Genomic DNA, 11,465 nt, shown 5'->3' with positions numbered 1-11,465 from the left:
TTGGTTTGATGATACTTCTTTTCTTAGGTGAAGCTAATTACTTTGAAACACGTTGCATCTAACTAAAAAAATACTATAAATAGTAGACTTTTTCATCATATAGTACTTGAATAAGAGATAATTTAAAGTTAAATACACATACCTGTTTGATTTTGATGAATCCGATAGAGCAGATGGTTTTTGTGAAGCCGATAGAATATATGTAGTTTATGCATGTACAAAGGAACACAAAGTGAGTGTGAATGGTGTATAATCGAGAAAGTAAAAATCGTAAATAGTAAACATACGCAGTAGCAGACTGTAGAACCGATGAAGCCTTCTTATATGTTAAATTATAATTATAGAATATGTTTGCAATTGGCGCCTATGGTTCATCTACTACGCAAATATCTCTCTCTCTCTCTCTCTCTCTATATATATATATATATATATATATATATATATATATATATATATATATATATATATATATATATAGGTTAAAAGTTTGTTATGAAAGGATTACATATAGTTCATACTTATGTGTATATTTATAATAAAATTTGAAAATTCGTAATCCATTTTGATTTACTTTTATCTTATTAGTTGAAAAGTATTCAAAATTATACCGGGAAACAAAATAAGATTTTTTGTTTTGAATTGGTTTTACATGTAATTCAATTTTAATTATTATTTTTGTAGATTCTTAAAAAAAAAAATAGGAATTGCATGAAAAAACGTATAAAATTCTCTTACTTTTTCCTTGTTTTTTAATACAGGTCTAATAATTTAATCAGAGTTGGAAGTGGATACAGTTTGATGGACGAAAACCAGTTATCACTGAAAAACGATGAAGTAGCATATAGCTTTAATTATGGGTATGAATTTTTTATTTTTATTTTAGTAACCTATTTGGTTTTTTAGCATTTATTTATTTTTTTAAAATTTTAGTATGAATATAGGTTAATCCAGTTGGAAGTGGATGCAGTTTCATGGGGATAAACACTTATTACTGAAAAACGATGAGGTAGTTGATCGAGAAAGGATAGAGGTGAATATCGATGGATGTGGATTCGCATATGAAATCAATTGTGTTCGCATCTATGAAATCAGTTCGCATATGACATCAATTGAGTTCGCATTTGGTTTTGTGGGTCAAAACAGTTCGCATAAGAAGTTCACGATTTGTTGTTTGAGGTTAATTGATTTTGATTTCGCAAGCTTGGAGTCGGAGATCTGGATTGTGTTCGCATCTATAGAATGCGAGGAGAATTTAATGGTGATATTCAGTTCGCATTTGGTGACACAAGTACGTGGTTGATGATTTTTGGTTGGTTCGCATTTGAAATCAGTTGGTTTCGCATTTGGGTTCGTATCTGGGTTTCTCAAACAACTGAAATGCGAATATGAGACAACTGATTAATTTCTCAGTTAATGCGATGAAATGCGAATGAACTCAAAGACGGATGGATGCAAGATGCGAAGAACTTGAATGAAAATGCGAAGTTTTTAATGTATAAATGCGAATTGGGGAAGAAAGCTAAGAGTTTCGCATTTGGCCCCTGATCTTTTCAAGAAATAATATAAGTGGTCCAACTTCGCAAAATGGGGTCATAAAAAGACAAAAGTGCAGAATTTTCATTTCGCATCCCTGTAGTCTTCGCAAAATGGAAAATTTTACCCAGTTCCACCTTATAAACCCTGCTATAAATCTCACTGCCATGAAGTATTTCCCTTATATATATATATATATATATATATATATATATATATATATATATATATATATATATATATATATATATATATATATATATATAGTAAGTCAAAAAGAAAATAAAAACACCACATTCACGAATGAAAAGTTAACAAATTAACAAAACCAATAATAAAACTTAAAACTGATAAAAGATATAATGTGGTAAAACCATACGTGTTAAAAGTTCCACAACTGAATTGAAAACACGGGAATTAAAAAAGTTTTCAAGAAAATCTTTTTCTAATACTCTCATCAATATCTAGCTCTAATCCTATCAGCTTCATACATTTGTGGTTCAACATCAAAGTCGGTTAAAACAGTAGAAACCAATAAATTACCTGCAAAAACATGAAACATGTGGCATAAAATTTAATAATATGTATTTACAATTTGGAATATGTTGATATTAATATAAATTATATACTGATCATATTTTTTAACTGACCCAAATTGTTGTGGACCAGCTTCATGCAAGAAACATAGAGTATGGATTTGTTATATGTTGCAACAATAACCTTAATCATAAGGTTTGCTGGTACGTTATACAACAATAACTTTGTTACGTTCCCCCTATTAAAAGGTAATGCTGTTTAAACTCTTATAATGAATGATAATAAATTTAATAAAAAACTATGTTGTTTTAAGTGTTTTTTGAATACATATATACTTACGTCTCATCTTGGAGAATTAACTCAAATGATCGCAGCTGTCTGATTCGATTTCCCCATACTATTCTTCCAACCACATCTAAAAAACATATTTTCTTGTTAAATTTATAGTAGATGATATAAAAATGATTAAAGAAAAGATATAAATATACCAACAAGCCTTCTTTTATTTGTATGATCTTGTGCAACAGTTGTGACAGTAGACACAATTGGATAAAGTGGATATCCACTGGCAAAATCGCTTGCTAACCGAGTAAAAGTTGTGGCATGGTTTATCATTATCGCCTTATCACTGGTGCAGATTTTGTACTGTTGGTACATTGGATTGTCCAAATGGTATTCATCAACTTGGAAATGTTGCACAGAGAATACATTTCCTTTCAGATTCATGTTTCGATATCCGGGCACTAAATGGCGAGGTATGATTGCTAATATTTTTTCTCTCTGGTGTAAATAACAAAATGGTAATGGTATTATTTACAAAATTAAACTTTTAATAGAAGTTGAATATTTTAATTGGAAAAAAACCTTACCTGGCGATCTATCATCCACAAGAGCATCCTGTTGTTTTCCATGTCCTCCCAAACATACAATACTCTAACACTTGTAATGTTCCACCATTCATATATTTACCCCAAAGCAGAAAATTCATTAACAGTAGTATGATAAATATCCATTTCAACTGAAAAACACTTCAGTTAATAATTGCTATACTTGATGGTTTTTCTAATACATATTGCTTGTACTATGAAATAAAGTAAAAGTTCAATACCTGTTTGATTCTGATATAGCATATAGAACAGATGGTTTTATGAAATCAATGGAACAAATGGTTTGATGGTAAAGTATGGAAGCAAGATTCGTAATCTTAAATACGTATATATGTACAGATTACAAAACATGTTTGTTATTAATGGATGAGATAGATTTAATGTATATCATCAGTTTTTTTTTTAAATGACAATTTAAAAAATCCTAATCAGTTTGGATAGAATTTGAAGTGCTTATCTGATAAGCACTATGATAATTTCGAAGTTAGTGTTATCTTTTTCTAATTAATAATGATATAAACTGTAAAGATAATTTCGAAATTAATATGTTGACTAACATTGATCCTTAAAATTTGGGATATGAATGGTTTTGAGCGGGAAAATATTGACACCTGGGTAACCCTCTACAATAAATACCTATGTTTGCTTCTCTGAAATTCGATAATGACTTGATTCTTCCACCTGGGAAGAAGGTATGTTCACATATTTTTTGTTTTCTCTTTTGATTTAATTGTTACGTTGTAACTAATACTACTTTTGACATAGAAAAACGGCCATAATGTCGAACTCAAGTAGCATTGTAAATAAGCAGGAATGTGATCAAATCATCCTTCAACTTTGTATGCATGAGAAACATGAGAAAGAAAAGAAAAGGGAATGGGCATTGCTAAATTGGAATTGGGATGAGGTTATTGATATTCTAAGTTCTGAAGATGAAAAGCTGGATGATGAAGCTGTGGAAAAGTCTGACACATTAGATTCAACAAAACCAAAAACTTTGTCACCACCACTGAAGAGACCCCGTGTCAAAGTTCAAAGCCGAAACAGATGTTATAGGCTTCGTGATGAAGAAGATGGTGAATTTCCTGTTGATGTCGGGTAAGATCATTTGTACTTTGTTTTACAAACGATCATGAAAAACTGTTTTTTTTTATATATTTCAAGGATCAAGAAACTTATGAATGCCTTAAATTTTATTTTTTTGTCAGGAGTGGTTTGATTACTGTTGCAGCTGAAAACCAGCCATCTCAGGATGATGAAGATGCAGTTGTTAACACCTAAGTTTTTTTAGTAGATTTATTTGATGTTGGAATTTTTATGGTTGTCTTTTTTTTGGATTGTTTCAAATAAGTAACATGTTTTTATGGTGTTGTTTTTCCTTTGCTATTACATTATTATTTTCTGGGGTATAAATGCATGCCTTGTTTTTATGTCTTTTAAAAGGCAACCAATGTCACACAATCCATAGGTATTTATTGTAGAGGGTTACCCAGGTGTCAATATTTTCCCGCTCAAAACCATTCATATCCCAAATTTTAAGGATCAATGTTAGTCAACATATTAATTTCGAAATTATCTTTACAGTTTATATCATTATTAATTAGAAAAAGATAACACTAACTTCGAAATTATCATAGTGCTTATCAGATAAGCACTTCAAATTCTATCCAAACTGATTAGGATTTTTTAAATTGTCATTTAAAAAAAAAACTGATGATATACATTAAATCTATCTCATCCATTAATAACAAACATGTTTTGTAATCTGATTAAATGTCACACATATGACATTTAATCAGAAAATCGATCATTCTTCAAATATGACATTTAATCAGAAAATCGATCTAAAAATGAGACATTTGGTGTTTATCGATTTTTCAGGGTCGACGGGTTGTATGAAAAGCGAAGGCTGAGTAATTGAAAATTAGAGGATCGATGGTTGCTACTAATTGCTTGTAACTGGTATTGGTTTCATATCGATGGATGTGGATTCGCATATGAAATCAATTGTGTTCGCATATATGAAATCAGTTCACATATGACATCAATTGAGTTCGCATTTGGTTTTGTGGGTCAAAACAGTTCGCATAAGAAGTTCACGATTTGTTTGAGGTTAATTGATTTTGATTTCGCAAGCTTGGAGTCGGAGATCTGGATTGTGTTCGCATCTATAGAATGCGAGGAGAATTTAATGGTGATATTCAGTTCGCATTTGGTGACACAAGTACGTGGTTGATGATTTTTGGTTGGTTCGCATTTGAAATCAGTGGGTTTTGCATTTGGGTTCGTATCTGGGTTTCTCAAACAACTGAAATGCGAATATGAGACAACTGATTAATTTCTCAGTTAATGCGATGAAATGCGAATGAACTCAAAGACGGATGGATGCAAGATGCGAAGAATTTGAATGAAAATGCGAAGTTTTTAATGTATAAATGCGAATGAACTCAAAGACGGAAGAAAGTTTTTAATCTTAAATGAAATCATAGTTTCCTAATAAATTAATTAACAAAATACTTAACCCGAAAACAAAATCGAAAACCAAAATATAACCACATAACGTGAACCCACCAAACCAATTACGAATGTCAAAGAAAGACACATGAGAATTAACAAAAAAAAAAAAAAACTTTCATTCACAAATGGTATAATGCATAAATAAAGCTTATTTTTTTCATTTACATAGAAAATATTAAGAACAAAACACTCCCATGTTCTTGTACATGATACATACAAAACAAAGAAGAAACTATTATTCATATGGTACCTTCAAATATAAGAATGATACAATAGTCAAATATGTATATGATAAAATTTGAAACAAATCAATCCAAATTCACAAAATTTTGTCAGTTAAATTTTTTTTGTTGTCTGACAATAAATGAAACCAAAAACTTATGCATTGCAATTTTCAAAAACAAAACTTACAAATGGGTTTACCCCAAACAATAACAAAAACTTACATATTGCAACTTTAAAGAAAAAACTAAACATTCAACTACAAGAGCTCTAAAAACCCAACAAGAAGATCATATTCAGATCTTAAGAAGCTTACCCACGATTTCTTTGAGATGTTGGTTTATATCAATCCATTTCAAGTCCTGTAAACACACATAAACACAAAGTTAGACATACGCATAGATACAGGACGATGGTCAGCAGCACCGGAATTTTAGAAGGATGCATAGAGGAAACTAATATGTGGAAGCTATGAGGTAGCTTTTTGATAGAGAGACAGAAAGGGGAAGTGCAAAGAACGATAACAAAGGTGGTGGGTTTAGCAAGCAAAGATAGCCATGGAAGGAGAAAAAAGGTAGTGTCTCGCAACAACAATGATCTAGGAATTTTTATAAACAACTAATTGACTCTTGGTGATTTGCAAGATAAACATAGACTCATACAAACACACACAACCAAATTGAGAAACGATAAGGAAAGAAAGTAATACCTTGAACTAAACAAATTAACAAGCTCTCTAGTTGCTTATTTCTTTAAGAACATCAAACTAACTATGAAATTTTCAAATATAATAAGAACCTCTATTATCAATTGCAAAGAATACAATATAAAAAAACGATGATATAGTCATAAAGAGAGTAACAACTATCTGACATTTGTGTTAATTTTCTAGTTCTAATGCAATTTCATCTACCGGAAGGACTTAAATGAGAGAACTTGAAACCAACATTTCATGATCAGCTACAATGAGATCAAAATCTACAAAACTAACATCTGACCTGCAAATCCCACACCAATATCCGATATTCAAATGATGGAGTAAAAACTCCAAACCCAATCCCCAAGAAAAAACAAACAATATCTTACCTTCAAACACAGATTCAGATTAACCCATCTGCAATTTTTTGGGTTTAATTAAGAATCAGTTCTAAATGAAAACTAAAATCGGAAACTATTAAAGAAAACCTACATGGCTTCGAATGATCTGCCGAATCTTTGAGTAGTCCACATCGGTTTCAAGGTTGAAGCGGCGATGCATATATCCTTAGGTTTCCAATGAGTGATGGAGATATGAATGAGGTGATGGTAGTAATGAAGTAGTGAAGACGAATGTGTTGATATGTGTAGGGTTTTAGAGATAGGTCTTAATAAGGTGTAGAAGTGGTAGAGGTGCGTTGGGGATGGGTAACAGTAGATATTGGTGAACAGAGAAACGTAGGCGAAGGAGGGTAGAGGCGAAAAATTATTGGGTGGCGGTGATAGACGGAAAGAGGCAGAGTGCCTACATTGGTGGTCAGACTGTGCGTGGTTAACGTTAATTTTAGAGAAGTAGGTAGGTGGCAGAGAAGGTGAAGCATGCGTGACTGTGGGTGGAGATTATAGAGGTGACAGAGTTGTGCGGTTGTGTGGCTGGTGAATTCCAACAGCTAGGGTTTTTCCATTGAATGAAGGAGATAATGTATAAAGAGATTGAAAAGCCGGTTATGGTTGTTGACCGATTAAACTGGCTGAAAGAAGGCCAGATCGGCTTCCTTGAGATAAATAAGGATTTTAACTTGGGGATTAAATAGCTTAGTCAAAATTCATGCATAGGTGATTGTACACTAAGTTTAAAAATTTAGACGATTTCAAATTTAATATTATTTTATTAATGGTTGTTTGTAATATTAGCTTAATCGTTTGTACGTCTTAAAAAAATAATATTATTATATTCAATCTATTTATAGAAATAGTTAGATTTCTTTTATAAGTAGTAAAGATAGATATATATATATATATATATATATATATATATATATATATATATATATATATATATATATATATATATATATAACCTTTTAACTTACTTTACTTAAAAATCACTTGGGTTATATACTTGGTAACACATCTAAAAGATATGATGGATAACCTATTGAACTATATTTAAATCCTGACACCATTCATCATTTGTGGTAATAGAGGTTTGCCTACAGTGACTCTAGGGTATAAGACAAAACCTTATATTTGCAGTGAGGATTAGTCGGTGTACGAATGCCGGCTTGAAAACCCTCGTTAAAAAAGTTCCCCCTCATAAAAAAAAACAACTTTACTTAAAAATATTTCTAAATAATATAATGTGTATGATTATCAATTAATTAAAAAAACAACCAAAACACCACAAAAACGAGAAAATAATGCGCGACAAGTGACCTAAATTAGGAGAAGATAATTACATGACGGTTAAAAATAAAGTAGAAAAAGTTGATACGATGGGAAGACTATCGCCCCCTTCGCGACCTTTCTTCTCCTCTCATGTCCGACATCACCCTCCCTCTTTCTCTTTCTCTTTCTCTTTCTTCTTATCTATAGAGCTCTCTCACTCTCTTTTTCAAGTATACAAAAGCTACGTTATCTTTGATAATCCTTTTGTTATTTAAACTCAAACCCCTTTAAATGGACGCTGCCATCGGAGCTGCTGAAGGAGAGATTAGGGTTTATTATTTCATTCCCAGATTGATCTCCGGCGCTATCTCCGGCGCCCTTACTGGTCTCTTCGCATTCGGTAATTTACTACTTCGTTTTCCCAATTCAGATTTTTGCCATATACTTTGATTCCTTTGATTAATTGTTATAAACTTAGTGAAGTGTTGAGTCACTACTCTGTGTATAGCGACGTTTCCTTCTGACCCTTCTGTAACAAATTCCAAAATCTTTTCAACCTTATAATCCACCGAAAACTCACAAACCCTAATAATCTAAATCCTACCAATCATATCCAAACTCCAAAGTTATCAAAACTTTTTGAAACGTATACACAATAAATTCCACAAAAAGTTAATTCGTCTAAATCCCTAAAAATTAGAAGAACCCTACGCTCCTGCTCCCTTTATATGTTGCACTTCAAATCAAACCTTGATTTATATTCATTTACTTAGCTTGACTTACTCTTTTAATGTTATTTCATTTTATCATTCTGTTAATTATTACATAATTATTTGTACTATGTGTGAAATTTATTTTCGAATGTTTTGTTAATCTTATAAAATTTTAGGATTATAAATTTAATTATTTTTTTTGGGTTGTTAATCATAAGTGTTTATTACATGTTTTTTGTGCAACATTGTGAAAACGCGACAATGAACATATAATATATGTAGCAATAGCATTGACTTTGTGTTGACTTGTGTTGCAGGTGGGGCCTTCACGGGTGCCATCACGGGTGCTGTGGCGGGTAGAGCTTCTGATTGTGGGGCCCTCCGTGGAGCTGGACTCGGTGCTCTTGCTGGAGCTGTTCTTTCTGTTGAGGTTCTAGAAGCTTCACGTGCTTATTGGTCTCAAGAACTCTCCTCCAATAGAAACTCATCAATGGTAATTAATAATCACTAATCATTTAAATAATATTTTCCCAAAACATATATAAATAAAACATACTCTTGGTTATTATAGGCAGATTTTATGGAGGAGCTTCTTCGTGGAAGGTTTTCAGAGGAACGTTTTCCACCTGAACTTTTAACAGCGTATCATTTTCAGGTCAAAATTTACAACAAACAAAAATCCAATTACAAAACATTAAAACAAAAAAAAAAATAATCCTATATTTTCTACATTATCAAACGTTTGTAGCAGGTGAGCATGAGTCCTGTTGATGTACTTGATTTTAATGATGACGTGGCACACAAAGGGTTGTCAGATGATTCATTGAGACGCTTACCATGGCACAAGATTTCAGATGAAAGTAAACTGAATCAAACCATTTGTTGCACAATATGTTTACAGGTTTATCATGTTCTCAACTAAAACTATATATTTTTTTTAATGATGTATGTTTGAGTTGACCGATATCAAGTATTTGGTTGACCATGGCAGGATGTTAAGGTAGGTGAAATTGCTCGAAGTTTGCCTCATTGTCAACACATGTTTCACCAGATTTGTGTGGATAAGTGGTTATCTAGACATGGATCATGCCCTATATGTCGACAACATGTGTAAGTTTTTGTTATATGATTATGTATAAAATTATTGGTGTATATATGTATGTATGTATGTATGTATGTATGTATACATGTGTGTGTGTGTGTGTTGATTGTTGTAAGATGATGATGTCATTGGGATGTGTATAGCTTCTTTGTAAGATGGGTTGTTGTGTTTTGTTACAAATTTAATTTTTTTTAGGATATGTATATGGAGACTGTTTTGAAATAAATGTGTTATTGTATGACTTGATTGAGTTAATAATAAATAAAAGGTTGATGTTGCATGTATTTATTTGTGGTTATGATGAAGCTGCAAAGGGAAATGGACAACAGGAATATGAATAGGGTTGGGGATGATTATAAGTTATATTATTACGGTTTTTATTGACAAAAACCACTAATCGCAAATGTGGTTGTTTCATTTTTAAAACCGATTGATGTGGTTATTTATGTGGTGTGATTTTATTTATTTATTTGTGGTTAGGTTATTAACTGTATGAATTTGGTGTGGTTATTTTGTGGGTTTTAACAATAGTTAAACATTTTAGATTTTTTATGACTCGTTTGGATGATTTGGACAAATGAGGTTTTTTTATAACGGTTTTAAGAGTTTAAATATATTGTAAATGCGACGGAGGATTGGGGATATCCTGCTCAAATTTTCACAGCTATTCCAATATGTTTAATAAATAAGATATTAATAATTAACTAAATAAATTTGAAATATTGTATATAATAGGTGCACTTTGGTTTTAGTTTTGGTTTGAGTAAAGTTATTATATTGGGTGTGCTTAGGTTATTTTTTGTTTTCAAAAAACAGAAAGTACACTGCAGCTAAAAGTTCTGTTTTTGAATAACTTTAAAGCACATTTTTTGTTTTTGTTTGGCTTTTGGTTTATTGGTTTAGGTTAATGTGGTTTTTTTGATTTTTTTAATTACGGTTTGGTTTTTGCTTGTCTTGATGCAATGGAGTGAATGCTGCTCGTGTGTGGACATCTACCGGATGACTTACCCCAATAGTAATGATGCCATTTTTGTAATCTATGTTAATGTTGAGATGACAACATTTGTTGATGCAAACATTGCAAAACATAAAAACTTTATTTTATTAGCAATGACGATGAACTATGTTATGTATAAGCCTATCATCATAAAAACTCAATGATGAGAAAATTTTAAAATGTAAAAGAAATTGCCATATGTCATTCATTTGATTGATTGCCAAATCATATTCTTGACCCTTGATATCCAAAGATTACATTGTCCTACTCTTTATATGATGCATTCAATTACTTTCAGTTATCGATGATTGTTGGTGTGGTTTCAAGTGAAAATTCCATATCAAATCGTATATGAGGTTTGAGATTTTTGGAAACTGAAAAACACAGTAAATGTCATAAGGTAGCTTTTCCGAGTGATATGCATAAGTACTTATTGTTAGCCTAATGTTTAAAGTGATCAAGTATTTATGCTTATATATGCCGACGAGTGGAGGGCTGATGGGGGACTCTTTATTTAATAATGATAACTAATAGGGTATATGTGTTATCCATTGAACTTTTTGAAATTGGTTTAAATAGTCACAAAAGTTATT

The 11,465-nt window shown here is 31.4% G+C and overlaps 2 protein-coding genes and 1 long non-coding RNA gene across 5 annotated transcripts; 2 read left to right on the top strand and 1 right to left on the bottom strand.

Annotated features, from left to right (window-relative positions):
* Positions 1-3,053: 3,053 nt before the first annotated feature.
* LOC145038925 (uncharacterized) lies at positions 3,054-4,493 on the top strand. Of its 2 annotated transcripts, none has more exons than XM_078987130.1 (3): positions 3,054-3,649; positions 3,769-4,055; positions 4,166-4,493. In XM_078987130.1, exons 1-3 carry the CDS (start codon positions 3,596-3,598, stop codon positions 4,236-4,238), a joined length of 414 nt encoding a protein of 137 aa, XP_078843256.1. In that variant the 5' UTR covers positions 3,054-3,595; the 3' UTR covers positions 4,239-4,493. The 2 variants fall into 2 exon arrangements, with proteins under 2 accessions (XP_078843256.1, XP_078843257.1); XM_078987131.1 differs by having other exon boundaries at positions 3,723-4,055; positions 4,166-4,489.
* A 1,346-nt stretch (positions 4,494-5,839) lies between these two features.
* On the bottom strand, positions 5,840-6,972 carry LOC145038924 (uncharacterized). Its single transcript, XR_013679640.1, has 2 exons — positions 6,886-6,972; positions 5,840-6,058 (listed from the first exon to the last, which is right to left on the bottom strand). It is a non-coding gene; the product is annotated as an uncharacterized LOC145038924 (long non-coding RNA).
* Positions 6,973-8,187: 1,215 nt separating this feature from the next.
* On the top strand, positions 8,188-10,116 carry LOC145043069 (RING/U-box superfamily protein). Of its 2 annotated transcripts, none has more exons than XM_078991608.1 (5): positions 8,188-8,460; positions 9,091-9,266; positions 9,345-9,428; positions 9,522-9,674; positions 9,765-10,116. In XM_078991608.1, exons 1-5 carry the CDS (start codon positions 8,352-8,354, stop codon positions 9,885-9,887), a joined length of 645 nt encoding a protein of 214 aa, XP_078847734.1. In that variant the 5' UTR covers positions 8,188-8,351; the 3' UTR covers positions 9,888-10,116. The 2 variants fall into 2 exon arrangements, with proteins under 2 accessions (XP_078847734.1, XP_078847735.1); XM_078991609.1 differs by having other exon boundaries at positions 8,214-8,460; positions 9,525-9,674.
* Positions 10,117-11,465: the final 1,349 nt, after the last annotated feature.

The sequence above is a fragment of the Lactuca saligna genome, chromosome 4 (genome assembly GCF_052625555.1).
Source record: "Lactuca saligna cultivar CGN05327 chromosome 4, ASM5262555v1, whole genome shotgun sequence".
NCBI lineage: Eukaryota > Viridiplantae > Streptophyta > Magnoliopsida > Asterales > Asteraceae > Lactuca > Lactuca saligna.
This window is presented reverse-complemented; position numbering and strand designations above follow the sequence as displayed.